Below are 23,020 nucleotides of genomic sequence, written 5' to 3' on the forward strand. Positions count from 1 at the left end.
GCAACTACCTGAGGACTCAAATGTAAATAGGAACAGGCAGATTGGGGCAAAGAATCAAAATTTAGAGAAATAATCTGTATGATTTTTTGTTTTTCCTATTTTCTCTCACAGCTTTGACCTGAGGCCCAACACCTAGTGAAACTGTGGTGGCAGCACAGGCTACAAAACCTAAGAGAAATGCCAAATTTCTAGCCAAATGAATGGCGAAGAGGGATTCCTGTGAGCCAGAAGTTTGTAGGAGAATACCTAGCTTCCCCCCCCACCCCAATTGTTCCCCCTCTAGGCATTAACCCAAGGGTAACGGCCTATGCTTGGACATCTGCAACACTAAGAAAAACCCCGTCTTCCTATACAAAGGAACTGGGAAAGAAGGGCTCTGTGGTCTGAAATGTGTGGAAGGAACACACATTTTTTTTCTCTTTTCTCTCACCACTTTGCCCCAGCGTAGGCCCTAGTCAACTTATGTAGCTATGTGGCAGGCAGCTAAAACTCAAAGAGAAATCTCATAGTTCTGGCAAGAGAAACAGGAAAAGGGTAATTTGCAAGAAAAAGCATAAGAAGAACATAAGAAAGGAGAGAGCTAAAGAAGGAAGTCCCTTAATTTTATTCATGAACCCACACAAGTTCCTGAACTGAGGATGTACAGGACAGACACAAAGCAGAATTGCAAACAATTTGTGAACTAAACTACAATTTAAGCTACTGCCCAAGTCCCAAAATAATCCCTGACTGTTGTATAGATAGGATAGCTCCAAGGCAGCACAGCAAAGGCTTTGAAGATGCAACTAATGGCAACAGTACTCACACAAGTAGAGAATGAAATTGTGATCTGAACCAAACTGGATTGATTGCTTCCTAAAACAAGACAAAAATATCAACATTCCCCAAAGGCTTTAACAGAACAGTCTATGCAACATAATACTTAAAATGTCCAGGATAAAATCCTCATTACATAATATAAAAGAACTGGAAAAATGAGACCAACTCTCAAGGGAAAATATAATCATCAGGTGCCAACTCCTAGATCACCAAGATGTTACAATTATCAAAGATTTTAAAGCAGCTGTTATAACCAGGAGATAGTTGAACAATTTCTCTCCTAAATGTATGCTTTATTCTAGAAAACTTCTTGCATTTAAGTATCAGAATCCATGCAAAAAAAAATGCTCATACTAGCGTTGTTTGTAATGGCAAAACCTGATTAATAGAAGGGATAAACTGTCACAAAACGGAATATCACCATTATATGGCAGTGAAAATAAAGGAACCACAGTTGCACGTAACTACATGAAACCACCTAGGATGAATTTAGAAGCATAATGTTGAATTAAAATAATATATAAAAGACTACATAACAATAAACTATCCTTACGTAGCTCAACAGTTTATCAAATTAAACATGCATGTACATAAACTAAGTTTTTACAAAGCAAGAGAATAAATCCAAAATACAGGAGAGTGTCATCTCTGGAAGAAGGTAATATTATGTGATCAGAAACGATACTGGTAATTTTAACAATATTGGCAACATCTTTGTTCTAAAATTACCGGTGTAGGTTCCCATGTGTATATTGCTTATCTGGGTGTATCAAAAACAACAGGTTTTTAAACGACATGCCATCTGCATAATGAAGGAAGAGAACTCCTTTTACTAATATGACTTCTCCAAAAACTTAAACTGACCCCACCATATTCCCTAAACGTACTCGGGTCAACCCGCCGTCCACGCCTCTGAACTGATCACAGTCACTTCCGCTCCCACCTCCCTAGCTCCGCCCATCTAAGCGGAAGTACTTTCTCTTGGGGTCCTCCCGCCTGTAGGGGGCTCTCCGAGGCTTCTAGTGCCACGAAGGCCTCCTGCCTGGGCTGTCCCTTCGGCGCCTGTTAGTTTAGCCATAACAAAGATATTTGCATTATCACTTTTTCGGTCAAAAAACAATCGCACAGGCATCTTAGTCTGGATAGTAACGTTCAAACTCAACCCCTGCCTTCTGACCTCATTATCAAATCCTGAAGCAGTAGTGGGCGGGAGTCAGGCGGTGTGGGGACAGCCCCGAGGTGCCGAAAGTCCCCGGCTCGCTTCCTCCTGTGAAGACGTCGCTGCGGGTGGCTGTGGTGGTGTCGTCCAACATGTCGACCAAGAATTTCCGAGTCAGTGACGGAGACTGGATTTGTCCTGATAAAAAGTGAGTTCATGAGGGGTCCCAAATTGGGGCAGGTTTTATCGATGGAGTCTTTCTCAGGTCGGTTCGGCATTTTCCGTTTTTACGATCTCCTCTCGTGCCTCAAGCCAGGTTGAGGCGGCGAACCGCAGGCTCCCGGGCGGGAAGGAGGCTCCCAGTCTTCTTCAGGAGAGACGTCTTTCGGAGAGCCTTTGTTTTGGATATGTCGCCAGCGTTTCCTCCACATTATCTCTCCAAGTAGTCTCTCTTTTTTGGGAGTGCGCGGTGGCCTGCCCTTTTGCCCCCACCCCTCACCCCGCCCAGGCCAGGTTTCAGCGATAGGAGATCTTCCGCGCCGGCCCAGCTTGGTGTTGGATCTGCCCCACGTGACTTTTCCCTACAGAACTTTATTCTTGTTCACGGAAAGGGTTGTTTTCTTGCCCTCGTCCATTTGCTTCTTGGAGTTCACCTCGTTTTGTTGTGGATTTTTAATCTAACTTTTCCTCCATATTATTTATTTTTCCCAAATCCTACCCCTCTTTGGTTTAGGAAATTCAGACTTTTTTTTTTTTCACTGACCCTTAGTTTCTTCACAGGAATTGAGCTTTTCGCCTCCTTAGGCCGAAAGGCAAGAGGCCAGTGTTTTTGCCTGCTCAGTCTTGAGGATGCCAGCAGTAGAGAAGCACGTGTATTGGTGGCTCTGCTTTTTGATATTGTGGCTAACGTCAATGTGCTCCAGTAAATTGTTAGTCAGATCTTACCGAAGGGTGCACAAGTAGTATACCTATTTGGAAATATATGGAAATTTTAATGCACAACTCATGTCAAATAAAAACCCTTATTTCTTGTCCCAGTTAGCCCCATGTTCATGGTAGTAAAGAACAAAATCTTTGGAACTTAGGTCTAGTTCCAGTTCTTTTACTTACAAACTAGATAAGTAGATTATTTAACTTTGCTAAAAAAAAAAAAATAGGGATAGAATTGCTCACTTATAATAAATATATGAAATAACATGGACTGTTTGTGTGTGTAGAGCAATGAAATGTGGCAAATACTAATTAGTAACTTTTGGTAGATTAATGTTAAGATGACCTAAAGGAACTCAAGTCTAACCATTATGTTGAATAGAGCAAGAGTTATGTGTTATGAATAGCATTGCTCTGAGTGGTAAGACATTATTGAAAACATTCAAAAGATGTAGAACAACTTCTGATTTTTGTGTAATTGCTCATCTGTAGAATAATGTGCTTTAGTGTGTCGTTAATGATAAGACACCCAAACATTTGAGGTAGGACTCTTAAGAGACTGCGTTTCAACTTATTTTCAAATATATGAATAGGCTGTTACTTATGCAATATATACAAACCCAGGAAACATTTTTAGAACATATTTTCAGTGCTTACTGGAGTCATAGGGAAGTTTTTAGAGAGGGAAATATAACCAAAAAACTATTTGGAGTGTTTCATTTTAGTGTCATCTCATATTTCACATCTTTATTTTATTCTAATATAACACCTTAAAAATCAGCTTTTTAAAATTTAAGCATTGCATGCTTTTACCAATATGTACATGCACTGCTAAGGTCACGTGAGTAAATTGATAATTTTTTAGTTTTAAGGTTTTTGAGTATAAACATAAAGCGATGCTGTATTGTTCCATATGTTCAGATTGTTGCTTGTGATTGTTGTGTCATTTTTTTCATCTAGTCTCAGAGGATTAGTAAATACCCCATAAAATTCAGTTTCCTTATAATTATTGAACCTATTTATATTTTAGTCAGTGCAACCCATCTTCCTTCTTTACTTACCATCTCACTTCGTACCTGTAAAAAGAGTGTTTTATCAAGATCCATCAAGCTCTCCCTGATTTATCAATTTTCTCTGTATGGTCTACCCTAGGATATTGTATTTCTTATAATATTTACCATATTTATGTATATGTCTTTTTTTTTTTGGTTCTTTTTGAGACCGGCCGGCCGCACTGCGCTCAGCCAGTGAGCGCAACAAGATCCATCAAGCTCTCCCTGATTTATCAATTTTCTCTGTATGGTCTACCCTAGGATATTGTATTTCTTATAATATTTACCATATTTATGTATATGTCTTTTTTTTTTTTGGTTCTTTTTGAGACCGGCCGGCCGCACCGCGCTCAGCCAGTGAGCGCACCAGTCATCCCTATATAGGATCCGAACCCACGGCAGGAGCACTGCTGCGCTCCCAGCGCTGCACTCTCCTGAGTGCGCCATGGGCTCGGCCCATTATATGTCTTACTATTTTCTGTACTGAGAGTTATTTTGGAGTGTAGTTTTTGTTTTTAAGCTCCCTGGTGTCTTGTCAGTAATTATTGAACTGGAGTCCAGTCTCACTTCAACTTTGTAGAGGGATTTCAGTATAATTGATTGTATGTGCCAATATTAGGACACCGAGGCAAAGAGATTCTGAGTGAGTTAACCAGGATAGCTTAACTAGTAAATGGAAGATTGGAATTTCTTATCCTGAATTTGTGACTCCAAATCTATTATCTTTTTCCACTAAGTTTTCAAAACTTTTTTATTCACTAAATTGTGGAGTTTTTTGTAGTTAATGTTGATGTTAACATGACTGAGATGAATCTAGACTCCAGGTATGTGGTGAGGACACATTAAAATTTGAAAATTTTACAGATTTGAAAGATATTTTTCTAAATGTTTTATTTTATTTTCAGATGTGGAAATGTAAACTTTGCTAGAAGAACCAGCTGTAATCGATGTGGTCGGGGTAAGTATTAGGAAGATTTTATTAATACTGTGTATACAGGTAACTTTTGTTTTCCCAGATTCATATTGCATTATTTTTCTGTTTTCAGAGAAAACAACTGAGGCCAAGATGATGAAAGCTGGTGGCACTGAAATAGGAAAGACACTTGCAGAAAAGAGCCGAGGTCTATTCAGTGCAAATGACTGGCAGTGTAAAACGTATGTATTTCAAATTATTGTCCACTCTTCCTTCTGTAGTAATCTATCCAGCTACTACTTGTTACTATTGTCAGTTCTTATTAGTCACATTGACAAGCCAGAGTAACTTTTTAAATCAAAGATCTCTTGATTGTTATTCAGCATGTATCTCATATTTAAGTATACTGTAAAGAAATTTCAAATTCTTTTTTTTTTTGCATTTTTTAATGGTAATATTTGTTACTGTGATGGATTGTTTATCCAGTGAACAAATGCTTAAGGTAATCTAATATCCGAAGGAGTGGGGAGATGTATTTAAAAGTATTAAGGCCTGTTTCTTTCTATTATTGAAAAATCTCAAAAATGTTTAGTCTCTACCATTAATATGAAATACACCACAAAATTTATTTTGCCTGTTTACAAAGTAATTTTAGAGTCATAAGGTACATGCTAGAAATAATTATTTCTAATTAGGTAGGTTTCTTAATATTTTTAATTTTCAAGTGTAGATTTAATTTTGTATTGATTTTCCAACTTCCATCTTTTCCTCTATGTAGACGATTCCTATATATGTGAAAGAGGATTAAATCAGAAAAGGGTCCCACATAAATTTCTGATCCTATTATTGTAGATAATAAAATTTGTATTGGAAAATTTTCCAGTAGCAGATTAAGTCACTATATTTGGTATGTTGTGGAACTCAGTGTTTGAGCTGACTTTGAAAAAAAAAAAAAATTATTTGGAGGGTATAACCTTATTTTTCTTTGAGGTAAATTGGGAGACTGAGAGATTTAGTGGAACCTAAAAAGTAATGGTTTTCTTTCTAAGCAATCAGACTGTATAGTTTTAATTTGTCACTTATTTCTCATTAAATTACAAAGGGACTCTCCATTTGTATATGTTTTGCTTCTCTTCTTCAACAGTTCAGTCTGGAGTTGGAACCCACATTCTCTCTTCAGACCAGAGTACATTTTCGTTTGTTTCTAATACCCCTTAATAAACATTGCTTTATGATTGTGATCTCTCCTAGTTTTTATTTTAACATTCTAGAATACCTAAAAATTTAGTATTTTTTTAGTATTGTGTTATGTCCTACTAATTTGATATTTTTCACTTCTAAAGTTGCAGTAATGTGAATTGGGCCAGAAGATCAGAGTGTAACATGTGTAATACTCCAAAGTATGCTAAATTAGAAGAAAGAACAGGTATGATACAACCACATTTTAATAAGTGATTTTAAAAGAACTAAAAATTGAATTCACAATTCAATTGATAGTTATATCACCATACTCATAAGAACAGAGTTATAATCAAGAATTCTGTCTATTCTGCTCTTAACAGTTTTTACTGGGATTTCTCCCTCCACCTCCCCAAAAAACCAAAAAAGTCTCGTTTCAAAATTTTACAATTTATAAAGTACAGCGTTAGACCACCTTCACTGTGTATTTGATTTCTGGAGATCAGAGACCCACTGATGAATGTTTTGGACCTAGGCCTTCCAAACTGCACCAGAAATTCTACTTTTATTCCAACCCTCTTTTCAAAAAATTTATATTCTCACCTGTGAGAACATTGTAACCTAGCATTCTAAGTAGAGATAGATAAATAGATGGGGGGTTTTTTTTTGTTTTTTTTTTTCCTTTTTGTCTTTTTTCGTGTCCGGCAACGGATTGCCACCCTTAGTGTCGTGCCCGTACCGGACCGGGACCAGCAACGGGATTGCAACCCTCGGTGTTGCTCCCACACCTCGCTCAGCCAGTGAGCAGGAAGCGGTCTGTATGTGGGATCCGAACCCTCGACGGGAGCGCCACCACGCTCCCAAGCAGCACACTGTAGCAGTGCGCCACCGGGCCGGCCCAATAGATGGGTTTTTTTTCAGTCCTCAAATCCCTTTTTTACTCAGGTAGTGATTTTGCCTTGTACTAATTAGATAAATTAAGACCTTTCAACAAGGGTTGTCATCTTTTTTCTTCCCTCACCTCTCTAAGCTGTAAATCCTCCTGTATCTCTGGTTGTTTATTCTGTCTACTTTGTAGGTTCATCCTCTTACCTTCTACCTGCTCACTTACTGTTGAGATTCCTCAAGGTCCAGTCCCTGGGCCCTCTTTCTTTCCTCTATTTTCTAGGTTTTTTCTTCTAAACCCAAAGTTAAAGTAACTATCTGCACACCATGATACCCAATTCTGTTTCCCCAGCTCAAACTATTTCTTTGACTCATATATCCAGCTGCCTCTTAAACATTGCCATGCAAATGTCAAATTCATCATATCCCAAGTGAATTTGTGATTTCCCTCCCTGGATCTGGCCCACTTCCAGTGATCTCTTTCTCATGATCAGTACCATCCACTATACACGTGTTACATAAGCCAGAGACTGAGATGTCCTTCTTATCCTAGACAGCTCCTTCTGCATCTCTCCCATACATCCCAAAAAAGTCTTTCCCATCACCACCTTAGACAAAGATACCATTATGTCTTATCATGGAGAAAAGTAGCCACTTAGCTGGTCTCTTCATAGTCCCTCTGCCGAGTCACAGCCAGAGGTTTTTTGTTTTGCTTTATTTTTTTCCTCCAAACTAAAAACTTTTGTTTAAAACCCTTTTGATTGCTTTTAGAATCAAGTCCAAAATCTTTAACAGTTTTAAAAATTGTAGCCTAAAAGGCTTTTTCTGTTTTCACATTGTCCTTAACTTATTTCGTGACTCCTTCATTATTAACTAGTTTCACTATTGCAAGAGCTATCGTCTAACAATCTGAAGTCAGGAAAGGTTATGTTTGATACTTTCTCACTTTCTTTTATCCATTATTTTCTTTCCATCATTCTGGTGTCTTGAACCTTTTCCACTTCTCTGGCTACAGGTATTGTCTTTGCTGGTAACAGTTGAAGGAGTAACTTACTCTGTTCCTCTCCAGTTTTTCTTGGCTGTTTGTAATAAAGCAGTCCAAGGTTCCCAGGAGCATTTTCTAAGCATGGGACAGGATGGCAATAAAAGAAGACTTGACATATTACCTCTTAAAGGTTGCTGACTACTACTGCATAATGCCATAAAATTGTTGTACAGTAATTTACTTAGCCATTCTCCTGTTTTGGATTTAGGGTTATTTCTTTTTATGGTGCTTTTTCTTTTTCTTTTTTCTTTTTTTAAACTATTAAGGGTTACTGCATTGATATAATCTTAGTACATTGTGACTTTTATTCTTTTGGATTATTTCCTTAGAATAAGTTCTCAGGAGTTGAATTAATTGTTCAGAGTGTAGAATCAAAGAATTTTTACGTTAGTTTCTTAGTTCTTCCTTTGAAGTACATGTTATATTCATACTTTCTTCTCTCTTCATTTTCATTGTCACAACCCTAATCTAAACTCTTTTTAAACCTGTGTTTGATTATTTACTGGCCCTTGCTCAACTTTTTACATTTTACAGTAAGACAAATTCAAAAATATTTTTCTTTTTAGACTTTNGTATGTGGGATCCGAACCCTCGACGGGAGCGTCACCACGCTCCCAAGCAGCACACTGTAGCAGTGCGCCACCGGGCCGGCCCAATAGATGGGTTTTTTTTCAGTCCTCAAATCCCTTTTTTACTCAGGTAGTGATTTTGCCTTGTACTAATTAGATAAATTAAGACCTTTCAACAAGGGTTGTCATCTTTTTTCTTCCCTCACCTCTCTAAGCTGTAAATCCTCCTGTATCTCTGGTTGTTTATTCTGTCTACTTTGTAGGTTCATCCTCTTACCTTCTACCTGCTCACTTACTGTTGAGATTCCTCAAGGTCCAGTCCCTGGGCCCTCTTTCTTTCCTCTATTTTCTAGGTTTTTTCTTCTAAACCCAAAGTTAAAGTAACTATCTGCACACCATGATACCCAATTCTGTTTCCCCAGCTCAAACTATTTCTTTGACTCATATATCCAGCTGCCTCTTAAACATTGCCATGCAAATGTCAAATTCATCATATCCCAAGTGAATTTGTGATTTCCCTCCCTGGATCTGGCCCACTTCCAGTGATCTCTTTCTCATGATCAGTACCATCCACTATACACGTGTTACATAAGCCAGAGACTGAGATGTCCTTCTTATCCTAGACAGCTCCTTCTGCATCTCTCCCATACATCCCAAAAAAGTCTTTCCCATCACCACCTTAGACAAAGATACCATTATGTCTTATCATGGAGAAAAGTAGCCACTTAGCTGGTCTCTTCATAGTCCCTCTGCCGAGTCACAGCCAGAGGTTTTTTGTTTTGCTTTATTTTTTTCCTCCAAACTAAAAACTTTTGTTTAAAACCCTTTTGATTGCTTTTAGAATCAAGTCCAAAATCTTTAACAGTTTTAAAAATTGTAGCCTAAAAGGCTTTTTCTGTTTTCACATTGTCCTTAACTTATTTCGTGACTCCTTCATTATTAACTAGTTTCACTATTGCAAGAGCTATCGTCTAACAATCTGAAGTCAGGAAAGGTTATGTTTGATACTTTCTCACTTTCTTTTATCCATTATTTTCTTTCCATCATTCTGGTGTCTTGAACCTTTTCCACTTCTCTGGCTACAGGTATTGTCTTTGCTGGTAACAGTTGAAGGAGTAACTTACTCTGTTCCTCTCCAGTTTTTCTTGGCTGTTTGTAATAAAGCAGTCCAAGGTTCCCAGGAGCATTTTCTAAGCATGGGACAGGATGGCAATAAAAGAAGACTTGACATATTACCTCTTAAAGGTTGCTGACTACTACTGCATAATGCCATAAAATTGTTGTACAGTAATTTACTTAGCCATTCTCCTGTTTTGGATTTAGGGTTATTTCTTTTTATGGTGCTTTTTCTTTTTCTTTTTTCTTTTTTTAAACTATTAAGGGTTACTGCATTGATATAATCTTAGTACATTGTGACTTTTATTCTTTTGGATTATTTCCTTAGAATAAGTTCTCAGGAGTTGAATTAATTGTTCAGAGTGTAGAATCAAAGAATTTTTACGTTAGTTTCTTAGTTCTTCCTTTGAAGTACATGTTATATTCATACTTTCTTCTCCATTTTCATTGTCACAACCCTAATCTAAACTCTTTTTAAACCTGTGTTTGATTATTTACTGGCCTATTTTTACGTTAGTTTCTTAGTTCTTCCTTTGAAGTACATGTTATATTCATACTTTCTTCTCTCTTCATTTTCATTGTCACAACCCTAATCTAAACTCTTTTTAAACCTGTGTTTGATTATTTACTGGCCTTTGCTCAACTTTTTACATTTTACAGTAAGACAAATTCAAAAATATTTTTCTTTTTAGACTTTTACTAAAAAAACTATAGAGATTCTTGGTTGCTTATTTTATCTAAACTCTGGGATTTTAAAGCCTTCTAAAGAAACAAATTCTTTAAATGGTACCAGAATTGTTTGTTTTCTATGTTTATTTCATTGAAGAAATATTTATAGGCCACTCTGCTGGGAGTACCTGGGTGAGCAAAATAGATAGGTTGAGCCAAAGATTAATCAAGTCCTCTTTGAGAAAGCTAGATTTAAGCTAAGTAGTGAAAGATGAGTTACGCAAGTTACAAATGAGAAAAGATCATTCCAAGCAAGATGAAACCACTTTTGTGAAGTCCGTGAGACTTGAAAGAATTTAGCGTATTGGAGGACCTCCTAGTTAGCTCCAGAAAACACTTAACATGGCAAAGACCATGTAAGTCATGGTAAGGAGTTTATATCTTGTTCTTAACGTGGTGGGAAGTATGTGAAGTATTTTTAACAGAGAAGAGACATAATCTAATTTTCTTTAAACACTGTTCTTTCTGGTTTGTGGAGAAAAAATTGCAGGGATGGCAAGAGTAGAAGCAAGAAAACCAATTTTTACAGTAATACCTACAGAGCAATAGAATGAAGGAAAACCAATAGAATAAGGAAACATACAGACCATCCCAGTGATTCCTGTAACTAACCTGTATTCAGTGGAAATGGTATACTCAAGTTTTTTCATGGTAAAGAACTACTGTATCTCCCATGTATAAGGAAAGAATTCACGAATTGGATTTGTTGTGTGGATTCATATAACATAACTTAATCTTTGTCGTCCACAGACTATTTAGTTTCTTTTTCTGTGGCCTGTATGAGAGAATGTGAAAATAGCTTTGTATTTGCTGTGAGACTTGTTTTTAAGTAATTTTACTTAGATACTTTTGCAAAAGTACCTATATGAGTTACAGTTTACTTTCTAATCATACTATAATTTATTCTTTAGGTCTCTCCATTTTTGCCATACTACTTTTTAGTTGTATATTACTAAATGTGAACAAAGAACTTTACTAAAAGCTTAAATCTTGATTTTAAATAGGATTTAAAAAATATTTTTACATGCTTTCACATCACCTCTTTTTATGAACTATAAATAGTACAGTTTAACACTTTTCTGACCTAAAGGCAGTCATGGTGTTGCATCAGATTTGTTTCATTTGCTTTTTCTTTTTCCTATGTAAATTTTTTTCTATCTGTATCTCATGGATTTTTAAATTTTATTATTCACCTACTTCTAAGTATTTTGAAGCTTTCACTGGTGTAAAGTATAATGAAGAAAAGAAAGTATGTTATAATAATGTGTTTTTTTCAGAAAGTGAAATTTGAAAATGTGACTTTTTTTTAATGCCCAAGGTTGGCAAATTTAAAGTCACAGGTCCTGATTTTTTAAAGACTTTTTTGTTCATAAATCTATTTAACTTTTTGCTGATTCATGAACTCCTTAAATCTGGAAATCGCTGGCCTTCTGTACTGGAGCTTGTGACCAGTTAGATTGTGTTACTCATGGCCACGTACTTTTAATTTTTCGATGAGAGACTTATTCAAAATCTCTCATCTTTTTCTAAAACTAGATCACTTTCTTTCTTACTCCAATCTCTCTTTGAAGCTTATGCCACCGGCCCGGTGGCGCACTGGATAGTGCGCCGCTTGGGAAGCGCGGCGGCGCTCCCGCCCGAGGGTTCGGATCCCACATACAGACCGGTTCCCGCTCACTGGCTGAGCGAGGTGCGGGAGCAACACCGAGGGTTGCAATCCCGTTGCCGGTCCCCGGTCCGGTACGGGGGCAACACTGAGGGTTGCGATCCGTTGCCGGACACGGAAAAAGACAAAAGACAAAAAAAAAAAAGACCTGCTGGTGGAATTGTAAACATTAGTTGTGACATTAGACAATAAGGATTCCCTAATCAATAGACTATTTCTAATTTGAAAGTTTACTGGCTACTTTTAAGAACCTGAGTGACTTTTAACTATATGTTAAAAAATGATTGCATTAAAACCTGTTAAACCAAGACCTTTATTGTGTCTTTATATAGTTGCCTATATAATAAGGAATTTTCCAAACTCTAGTTAGTGGCCCACTACATTTGGCCAGCAAAATTTCAATGTATCAGAAGATTTTAGACAATATGCAACTGGTAAACAGTGAGTTTGATTCTTGGTTCTTCTTCAGCCCACTCCTCCCAGGAGGATTATATCATAAAGTCCTTTTAAAACTTGGGCATTTGAGGAGATGTTTTCCACCTGCACATTTCATGAATTGCCTAATGTAGGAAATTTTGAAATTGAGAAGCGTTGCAATTATAGCCATATGACTTTCCAACTAAGGTGCCTAACTTTGAGACTTTTCTCTGTATTAGTTTTTAATATGCTTTTCTAAAGACTAGTAATTTATTAGATGGATAGGCAACTGTCATTGATTAGATTGTTTTTCTCTGCTTGGAGGTGTTTTTGTTATTTAAATAAATTGTCATTGTATAACAATTCATGCTCTCTTTTTAGGATATGGTGGTGGTTTTAATGAAAGAGAAAATGTTGAATATATAGAAAGAGAAGAATCTGATGGTGAATATGATGAGGTAAGTTGTATATTTGTATGCAGGTAGAGTACAAATTAGAAAAGTATATGTTAGAAGATATCTTAAATGTAAAGGAAAATTTTTAAATGTACCCTATTTTTGTAAGTACAATTTGAATCTATTACAGCAACTTACTATTTTGTGAGAATTCATAACTGAATTAAATATACAAAAATAATTTCTTAAACATCTATTAATTTAGGAAATATATTAATTTTAATGCATTTTCAGCTGACAGAAATATTTTGAAACTGTTTTTCTCTAGTTTGGACGTAAAAAGAAAAAATACAGAGGGAAGGCAGTTGGTCCTGCATCTATATTAAAGGAAGTTGAAGATAAAGAATCAGAGGGAGAAGAAGAGGATGAGGATGAAGATCTTTCTAAATATAAGTTAGATGAGGTAATTGATTTCCTTGTCCTATTTGTCTTATTTGGACTGTGACATAACATAAATGCTTTTCACAACCTTGGACCCTTGGTAAAGATATGTTCTGTGTATTCATTCATTCTCACAAAAGGTTTTAAGTTTCCACTCTGCCAAGCACTATTTTGTTCTGGAAATACAAATGTGACCAAGTTAGAACCACCCTTCTCTTAGGGAAGATATACATGGACAAGGTAATTTAGATAACAGTAATTTATGAAGACACATCATAATTAAAAGAGCTACTTTGGTTTTAGTGGGTCAGTAATTTCTGAGGAGGTGAAATTTGAGCTGAGGCTTAAATGATATGAGGAGCCAGATATAAGAGTTTGGATGAGAGCACATTCAGGCACAGAGAACAGAAAATACAGATTCCCTAAGTATAAAATAAGCCAGCAACTTTCAAAAAGTTATGTATAGACTAGTGTGATTAGAGCAGGAGCTGGGGGAGAATGTGATGGAGAGGGACAACACCCACTTCAGGTCTGGTGGTGTTTCTTCTGTGGGACCAAAGCGTAAGTTTTATGTAGATCCAGATCAAGGGTACTTTGGAGTCTGAGCATAAGAGGCCCTGAAATGCAACTAAAGAAGTAAACATGGAGCCAATTTGTGCCAATCTGAAGCCTGATTTGATTTAATGAGGTATATTTACCTGACAAATGAGGTATATTTATCTTACCTGTGATTCAGTATGATCACTGTAAGTATATTGAGATATTGGAGAGACAGAATGGATTTCTAAATTTAGGGAGACCAGCTAAGTGGTCACTATAATATACAGTCATGCATTACTTAACGATAGGTATGCATATGAGTTGCTAGTCAATTTTGTTGTGCAAAAGTGTATTATGAAAGAGAACAACAATGAGTTTGTCTATCATGCAATTGGCCACTAGTTCCATGAGTGTGGGCCCTCTAATTGTCTCTCTGTGCCTCACTTTCCTCATCTTGTTAAATGGGGATTAGAATAATACCACCTCCAGAGAGTTAGGAAAATTAAATTATAGGTAGGGATTGTGCCTGGCACTCAGCAAGCATTCACTGAGTGTTAGCTAACTGTTATTTACTATTATTTTGCCATAGGGATGGGCGGGAATTATTTTAAAATGCAAGAATTCTAAAGTAGGCAACAATCCATTCATTTGGGGTCAGGCCTAGTGTGTCAAATGTTTGGCTTTCCATCTTAAAGGTCTGAGCTACCTTTGAGAGGATCACTCTGAGTAAGCTAGGCACTCAGCATATTTTGCGGTAAATTTGTTTACACCAGTGTCTTAGACACATGAGTAATATGTCATACTACAATGTTAGGGCAACTGCAGCAGTCTCTAAACAATAGGAATTTTTCAGCTGCATTGTAATCTTATGGGACTGCCATCAAATATGCTATACTTTGTTGTCTGACTTGCCTTTATGTGACACATGACTGTAAAGGAACAAAGTTCCAAATTGAGACTAAGAGAGTAGAGTCAAGGATTGAAAATTCTTGACAGTTAATTTGGTAATGTATTATAACAGAAAAAGTGGAAATGAGTGGGACTTGTAGGTTAATGACTAAAATATCTGAGACAGTTGTCAAGTTTGTTTAGCTGAGATGAGGGACTTAATAGATGAATTTAAGAATTGAGGATGAATTTCCTGGAGGTATTGGTGAATGTGTATGGATTTATCCAGTACAAAGAACTATTTACCATTCTTAGCAGGTAACATTAATATCTAAATGTAATTGAATTTTTGTTAGGATGAGGATGAAGATGATGCTGATCTTTCAAAATATAATCTTGATGCCAGTGAAGAAGAAGATAGTAATAAAAAGAAATCTAATAGACGAAGTCGCTCAAAGTCTCGATCTTCACATTCACGATCTTCATCACGCTCATCCTCCCCCTCAAGTTCAAGGTCTAGGTCCAGGTAAACGGGCACAGGTCAAGGGTAACACCAGTCAAAATGTCAGTATCTAACTTCTTTATTTATAAATTTTGTTTTTCTTAACTAAACAAGCTTTCTTTATTTTGAAGATTTAATTCACTTCACCTTTTAAAAGGATTTTTATATCTTGGTGCCACACAATTGTTGTTCAGTATTTTAAAAAATGGAAAATCTTAAGAAAATACCTTAGTCTATTTTAGCATATCTTTTATTAAGGTAGACTTAAAAACTCAATTATTACGTATAGTGACGTTTAATTATCTGAGGAGATACCTTACATTTTGAAATTTTTAAGTAAACTGAAGATTTATATTTTCATCCAAGATGTTAAAGGCTATTACACAAATTTTCTAGGAATTACTCCATTGCTTGTTATAAAATGTTTTAATAATTTACTTTGGTATCAGTATTCTGAATAAAGGAGCAGATTCAGCCATAATATTTTTACTGACTTAATACTTATAATTTTGAGATGTCTAGGAATAAATTTAATGGAAGACCCAGTTGGTGTTGTAATTGAATATTCTTGTGTTTGGTAATGTTAAATATATATTCTCTGATTTTATAGTTAATAATACTTTAGGTGAGAAAAAGCAATTCCTTAAGTAAGCAATATTGTCTTGAAAAACCCTGTTCACAGTTAAATGGTACCATGGGCCATGAACTTTCAGGCTTTATAGTACTCAATTAATGCATATCTAATTGTTAACTGAGTACTTAACAATTAGATATGCATTAATTGAGTACTATAAAGCCTGAAAGCTTAAAAATGTGATTTTATAAAGAGTAATTTTGAGATAAAAATGTAATTATCTTTTTCTACAGGTTAAGGGACAAATTAAATGTGTGAATTAGATTAATGAATTTTATTTCATTTGAAATGTTAAGAATTCATATGGACGGTATCTCCCCTTATGCTGTATTTTTCAATAATATAATTGCCTAACAGTGACAGAATTATTACATATTTTCTCTTTAATTCTCTAAGCTTTGAGTTTATAGAAAAGTCACAGTGGTCATATATACACTCATAAACATATAATAAATATTCATACTAGCTATAAACTGAGGAAATAAGGGCTTTATAAGAGAAAGCGATTTCAGAGAAGTTAAATATAAACTGCAGTATACTGTCTTCTTGGATGTGTTAGTCCTGGATGACTTCTAATTATTTGTGGACCATAAAGTATTCAGTGTCTTTCCAATAAATGCTCAGTGTATGTACAATTGAGTAATTTAGAATAATTTAATCAAACTTGGAAAGTGATAGTTGATTTTTTTTTCTTTTAGTTAACCTTAAGTTTTGTTATTAAAACAAAATTAAAAGTTTATTTAATTTAAATTACTGTTTTGAAAATATGTATCTTATATAGTTACTTTTTTATGTGAAAATGAACTCTAATGAATATCTTTTTTTCAGTGTTCATATCACAAAGTTCAATTAAGTGGTCCTGGAAAAAAAAATCCTTCCATGTTGTTCCAGGTCCCGTTCAAGAAGTTCTTCCAGTTCGCAGTCAAGATCTCGTTCCAGTTCCAGAGAACGTTCGAGATCTCGTGGGTCGAAATCAAGGTGAATGAGGTAGCATCTCTCTGTAAAGCAGAGAGAAAAAATATTTAAAGGCTGCAGAAGATGTTGCTGCTTCCCCCCGCCCCCTTATTTTGCTTCTACTTGTCAATTTTATTTTAGCATTAGAAAACTAATGCACTTGCCTCAGCTTAATTTTCTCACCATGAAATGTTTTCATTGCCAGCAATGTGCCAAGACATTCCCATGATTGAATTAAGAAGGCTCTTTTGCATTATGGAAGCTTTGTTGTTTGGGTGCTAAAATGTAATAAAGTAAGAGGATGAAGCCAACTAAGTCTTATCACCAGATCTCTAATATATTAAGATTATGTTTGCAATAGTAGTTCAAATAAAATTAGATATGCAAATGAAAGGATTACTCTATTAATAAGAGGAAGAAAAATAATCCTGCCTCAAACCAGGTTTTGTTTTGTAAGGCAATTGTTTCAATATTCGCAGAAGCAACTTTGCCATTTATATCAGATAAAGTTTCTAGGGAGCGCTGTGTACTTAATCTTACTTCTCTCAAATGTAAGGCAGAATATTTTAAACAGTATTTGTAAAACCGATACCCCTCTTAAAACTAAATCAAGAAGTATGATTGGTTAGTTTAGGTAGTGTGTGGTCTTAACTAAGCATTGTTGTAAACTCTCAGTTTGCATTTAGTCATACCTTTAGAGGGAAACATAATTTGTAAAGAAGTAAATGCAACACTAGTTTTTGCTCCTTTGCAAAGTTTTTCTGTATTTAGTTAAAATGTGCTGACTTTGTTTTTCAGTTAATTTATTGATGATCTACTAAAGATATCTAACATAAATAAGGAAATGACTAAATTCCACTTGTGTGGAAATGCAAACTGCCTCTTTTGATAAGAAATCCTTATTTACTGGCTTGTTCAAGACAAATCTAACATTAGAGGGCAACTGCAATTTAACCACATTAAGGAGAAAAGAATGATACGGACACTTGTATTGAGCCAGTACAAAACAGAGAACAAGTGCGTTTCTTATGTATTATCAATATTTTAGTCATTTTATTTTAGTGCTTTTTAGGTGAAGATCCTTAGGTTCTGCTATTCCCTTTGATAACTACTGTAGTTAAGGTTTACAGAACAGCCTTCATATTTTTTCAAAACATTTTTCATTGCTTGTAACTTTCCAAAGAATTCTCCTTTTGGGCTTTCTGGTGTTATTTTAAGCCCAAAGGTGAATTTTTTGGGAAGTTTGAGCTAAATTCCTTCAACAAAAATATATAAATGAAGAAAAAAAAATTGCATTAAAGCATTTGCATATTTTCCATTTCTTCCTGAAACATGTGAATGTCAACACTTCATACTTCATGAATAGTGGTCCTTCATAAAAATAGGTATTGTAAATATAAACCACGTTTTAAAGTTACTCATTTTATTTTGCTTTCAAAATTTAGCAATTTATACAGTTGCTGTTCTTTCTTATTCCTGACCCACATCCCTGGTTTTTCTGTAGCATCTTAACTAATGACTTGCATAATTCCACAAGGAATTATTATGTTTAATTTACTCAGGAAGTTGTATATTAGACATATATTTTCTCCCCAATGGAAGGATGTATTTTCTAAACATAAAGTTGTGCAAATGCAGTTACCTTTTGATTTTACAATTTATGTATATTTTAAATTGAAAAATCTTAAGTTAAACAAAAAAAAATTCTTTTTTAATACAGTAAGCTTGTTTTTAATTAACAAATGATGAATACTTATCTTAGAATTTTTAAAAGAGATGAAATTAAAATAATTGTATTTAAATAGAATGTTTTCATGGTTGATCCAGAAGTCTTCTGTTGAGTAAGCAGTAAGTATTCCTTCTTATAAAATATTAATAGTTAAAAATCCTGTTTGTTTATTTTTGGAACTATCTGTTAACTAAACAATTTTCCTCATTTCTTCTTTTAATGAAATGTTTGATTTGTTTCTCAATCAATGAAGATCCAGCTCCAGGTCCCACAGGGGCTCTTCTTCCCCAAGAAAAAGATCTTATTCGAGTTCATCATCTTCTCCTGAGAGGAACAGAAAGAGAAGTCGTTCTAGATCTTCTTCATCTGGTGATCGCAAAAAAAGACGAACAAGATCACGGTCACCCGAAAGGTTTGGGTTTCTGTAGAAATAAGAATGGGTGTTCTTAAATGTGTTTAGTAGATAAACTAAACTTCCTTACTCAAGGGTTAGTTTTTTGTTATCTCCTTTGTTCCAACTTTAAATTACTTTTCAACTTTGAACTTCAAAAAAACATTACTTTGTTTTAGCCTTTTTACTTTGATCAGGTTGTTGAGAAAAACTGTGGATCAGACCACTCTGATCATTTTATTGCTTAAATCTTTATTTCCGTATATACCTATTATAGCCAACTCTCGGTTATTTCTGTCTCTTAGATTACAGTTCAGAAGCTGTATGTTGAAGTAATTTACAGGTTGATTATTATATTAATTTATGCTATTTTAAATTAAATATTAGAAATCTTAGGAAGTCTAGAGTATCTAACAAAAAATTAACTTGCAGATCATTAAGAATCTGCCCTCATTTAAATATCTGTAAATGCATTTTCACGGCAAATTGTTTTATACCCTTTATCTATAAGGAAATTTTTCCTTGTAGATAATACATTTTTTTATCCTGTAGTCCAAATCCATTGTTTTTATTTATTTATTTTGAAAAAGACCTTTACTGGGTTACTTTATCTGTATTAACATTTTTTACAATTTGAAGAGTGCAATTGTCATCTCCCAGCCTTTTCTGCAGGAGGCTAATTACTCAATTTCATTAACCTTGATTCTCAGTGTTTAATTATATAGTCATTTTAATGGCTTCATTTGTAATCATTGCACATTTCCTATGTCCAATTAGTTTGTTTAAATAAGGATTATGTAAAGTCTGATAATTGCTGGGTTCAGTGGTAGGATTTCTTCATGATTCCTACTTATACAGAATGATTAGTTTTGCTTCCTCACATTTTGAAGTTTAAATATTAAGATTACACACAATTAGTCTTAACTTCTGTGCATTTGTTTCTTTGTAAGAAAATTACTCTGTACTTGAATGAAATGCATTCTGTTGCTTTCTTACCACTTCTGCAAATTTTTATCTTAGCCACATATAATCCCCCTAGTTTGTTGTCATCTAAACTTAATGAACATGTTCTCTATTCCATAAGCCAGGTGATTGGTGAAAACACTAAACAACCCTGAGCCCAGGGCCAACCCCTACGGAACACCACTACTTTACCCAGGTTGATATTGACTTATTCATACTAGCTGCATGAATATAATAGCCCTATAATTAATTGTGCAATCATTTTATGTGGCCTAGATTTCCAAAACTTAATTATTTATGAATATATTTTCTTATACACTATCAGAAGCCTTGCTGTGTATCTGTTTTACATAGAGTTACTGCACTTTCTACGGTGTGTCAACGAGATTGTTTTAGTCACACTTTATTACCAAGTTTATATGCCTGTTTTGTACATTATCTGTACTTTTACACATTTTTCGCAAGGCTTTCCTTCACTACCTTAAATAATTGAGAGGTGGCTATATTTTGAAATGAGAAGATATTTTTAAATTGTAGAGAATTTTAAACTATATATATGTCATTACTGGGCTCACAACCAAAGTCTAAACACCAAATAATTTTATGTGTGTTAAGTTTGTATCTTAGTTTTTAATTAATCCTTTTGCCAGCATCATGGTGTTTAGTGTTTTTTTTTGTTTTGGTTTTTTTTTGTATTTTCAGTCTTAAGAATGAATGCTGAAATCTACCTCTAACTTACTAGATTGCCTGCTTTCTCCTTTATGTCTTACAGGCGCCACAGGTCATCTTCTGGATCGTCCCATTCTGATTCCCGTTCAAGTTCAAAAAAGAAATAATGTATTAAAATTTACATCTTTAAAAAAAAAATTCAGTACAGTGCATGAAGCATATTTTTTAAGAAGTTGGTGTCTTACTTGGTCAGAAGTGCTAAATCTGCTAGTAGAGGTGCATGCCTTTCATTGCTTTTCAAAACAATACAGCTGTGTTTATTTGTGAAATTAAATAGCATTTTAAGCCATAATGTCCCAAATGCTTAATTTGTCCTTCGTTATTTACAACCATTTGCTTCATTTGAAACCATCTTAGTTTTAACAAAGTACTTTATTTCCTAATTTAAATTCTTGTTTTTCTCATTTCCAAATATATTCTGTGTATTGGCTAAGACAGAACTACCTAGACTTGCCTGAATTGGGGGCATGGAGGCAAGACTCTGGTAAACTCGTTGGAAACAACCTGTTCATGTTAATCTGGGGAAAGAAGTCAACCTGTTTATGTTGTTAATCTATGTCAAATAATTCTTACCAGAAAAAGCTAAACTGAGTTGTAAAACAGCCTCCTGGAAACTGCTTTATTTTGAAATTTCTTGTGCTAAGGGTGCCTTAGAATTATTGTCTCTCTTTTATCCAGCTTTATACTTTTTTGCATCATCAAACAATGCAAAAGAGTCTTGTGAATTGCAGAAGGAAAAAGTGTTATTTTTCTTTCTGACACATAATTTGGGACAAGAAAGAAAGTCTGTTTATCTCTTCTCTACTGATATGGTTGCCTAATAAGAAAAAAATCTTATTTCAAAATGTTTATCTTACTGTTTTAAGAATTTTTGTGTGATATCCTGAAAATCCAGTTATTAAATATGATAGGGTAGAACAGGCTAAATCATAGTTAATGAGCAAATTGAAGAAAGCTTTTGAAGTATATTTCTCTTTTGGTAAAAGGCCAACAAATGTGAATTTAAGTGAACATTTGCCTTGAGATGTTTAATTGTAAACACTGCATAAAATTTTCTTCTGAATAACAAATGAATGCTTATTTCTGCATGATGTAAGCAAAAAATCATTATTTTTCTTATTTACTTGAAATAATTTATGGCTTAAAATGCTTTCAGAGTTTGTTTTATTTCTAAAAATCTGGTCACTTGAGCTCCATTTTGTTTTCTGGTTTAAAAATAAAGAGATTTCTTTTAACAGTATCTTCAATGACAATGCAAGGTAAGTATATTAAAGGAAATCAACAATTGTGCTTGGGAACTTTTTGTTATGGGGTATTGATTTCTTTTTATTGTTTTTCTTCTTCCCCCATTCCCCTACATTGTCTGCTGCAATTTAAATAAAAATTGAAACATTTTAAGGTATTTAGTAGATAGACCAAACAAAATTATATTTGTTTTTTATTTTGAAGTGTTTTTCTCTTCAGCTGATCTAAAAATGAAAACAAAGTATCTTATGTAGAAATATTTTGATAATATTTTTACAGTGAGCTTTCCCATGTTTTTATGTCTTATTTTTCTTTGCTACGTTATTGTAGGTTGCACAAGAACTTTTACTCTCTTGTAATTGTGCCTCAGACTTTTTGAAAGTCTACCTTCTAAATTGCCCAGATGATCTTCTAGATTCTACATGTTACCATTGGTTTATTCTTGTGCTTTCTGTATTTAGAACTTTGGCTGTACTAAGCAAATATAAGGTTATAAATTTAGCTAATAGTTGTTTACAGACAATTCAGATGATTATGATTTGATTTGGTTTAACTAAGTTGTACTAGTTCATTTCATAAGGAAATGATGCTGTAGACAAATGTAAATAAAGTCTGTGAGTCAAGCATCAAGTGGTGTTTGTTAGAAATAAACTAGAGATTTTTAAGCTCTGATCTAATGTTTATTTTTAAGCTAATTACAATTTTGTTTGTTACTTCTGATTGTTTACTTATTAAGCTCTTTGTATTCACTTACATTCTATATATGAGTGCTTGATTTGAAACATTCCAGGGTGGGGGTGGGAGAAGGAGGTCAGAGATTAATTGGGTAGGAGACACGGGGAATAATCGCAATTTGTGGTAATGGGCATGCTGATAGTATTGACTTAGCCATGACATCTTGGGCACAAGTAGTGACAGTCAGCTTTGTACCCCGTGAGTATGCAAAACCAATAAAAAGAAAAAAAAATAGATTATAACCCAGGGGATAAAATAAATATCTATGAATCCATATAGAAAGAACGAGGGGAATAGAAAAGTCACCCTCAGAACACCACAGCAATAATTGCTTCAGGCAAGATTAACTGACGTGTATGCATATGTCAACATTCATCAAATTTTACACTATACAT

At 34.7% G+C, this 23,020-nt stretch overlaps 1 protein-coding gene across 2 annotated transcripts; it reads left to right on the plus strand.

Moving 5' to 3' along the window:
* The first annotated feature begins 2,048 nt into the window (after window positions 1-2,048).
* On the plus strand, window positions 2,049-22,065 carry ZRANB2 (zinc finger, RAN-binding domain containing 2). Of its 2 annotated transcripts, XM_008571830.1 has the most exons (11): window positions 2,049-2,186; window positions 4,866-4,918; window positions 5,007-5,115; window positions 6,217-6,299; window positions 12,861-12,937; window positions 13,203-13,337; window positions 15,100-15,269; window positions 16,771-16,857; window positions 18,816-18,974; window positions 20,038-20,112; window positions 20,689-20,774. In XM_008571830.1, the coding sequence occupies exons 1-10, from the start codon at window positions 2,131-2,133 to the stop codon at window positions 20,069-20,071; spliced, it is 963 nt and encodes a 320-aa protein (XP_008570052.1). In that variant the 5' UTR covers window positions 2,049-2,130; the 3' UTR covers window positions 20,072-20,112; window positions 20,689-20,774. The 2 variants fall into 2 exon arrangements, with proteins under 2 accessions (XP_008570052.1, XP_008570051.1); XM_008571829.1 differs by lacking the exon at window positions 20,038-20,112 and having other exon boundaries at window positions 20,689-22,065.
* Window positions 22,066-23,020: the final 955 nt, after the last annotated feature.

Source organism: Galeopterus variegatus, unplaced genomic scaffold (assembly GCF_000696425.1).
Source record: "Galeopterus variegatus unplaced genomic scaffold, G_variegatus-3.0.2 Scaffold726, whole genome shotgun sequence".
Lineage (NCBI taxonomy): Eukaryota > Metazoa > Chordata > Mammalia > Dermoptera > Cynocephalidae > Galeopterus > Galeopterus variegatus.

What these genes read in the sequence shown, in the direction of transcription:
- ZRANB2 (XM_008571829.1), top strand. Translation starts at nt 2,131, where the DNA reads ATGTCGACCAAGAATTTCCGAGTCAGTGACGGAGACTGGATTTGTCCT. An exon ending in TCTCGTGGGTCGAAATCAAG is followed by an intron (nt 16,858 to 18,815) that starts GTGAATGAGGTA and finishes CAATCAATGAAG; the next exon opens with ATCCAGCTCCAGGTCCCACA. An exon ending in AGATCACGGTCACCCGAAAG is followed by an intron (nt 18,975 to 20,688) that starts GTTTGGGTTTCT and finishes TATGTCTTACAG; the next exon opens with GCGCCACAGGTCATCTTCTG.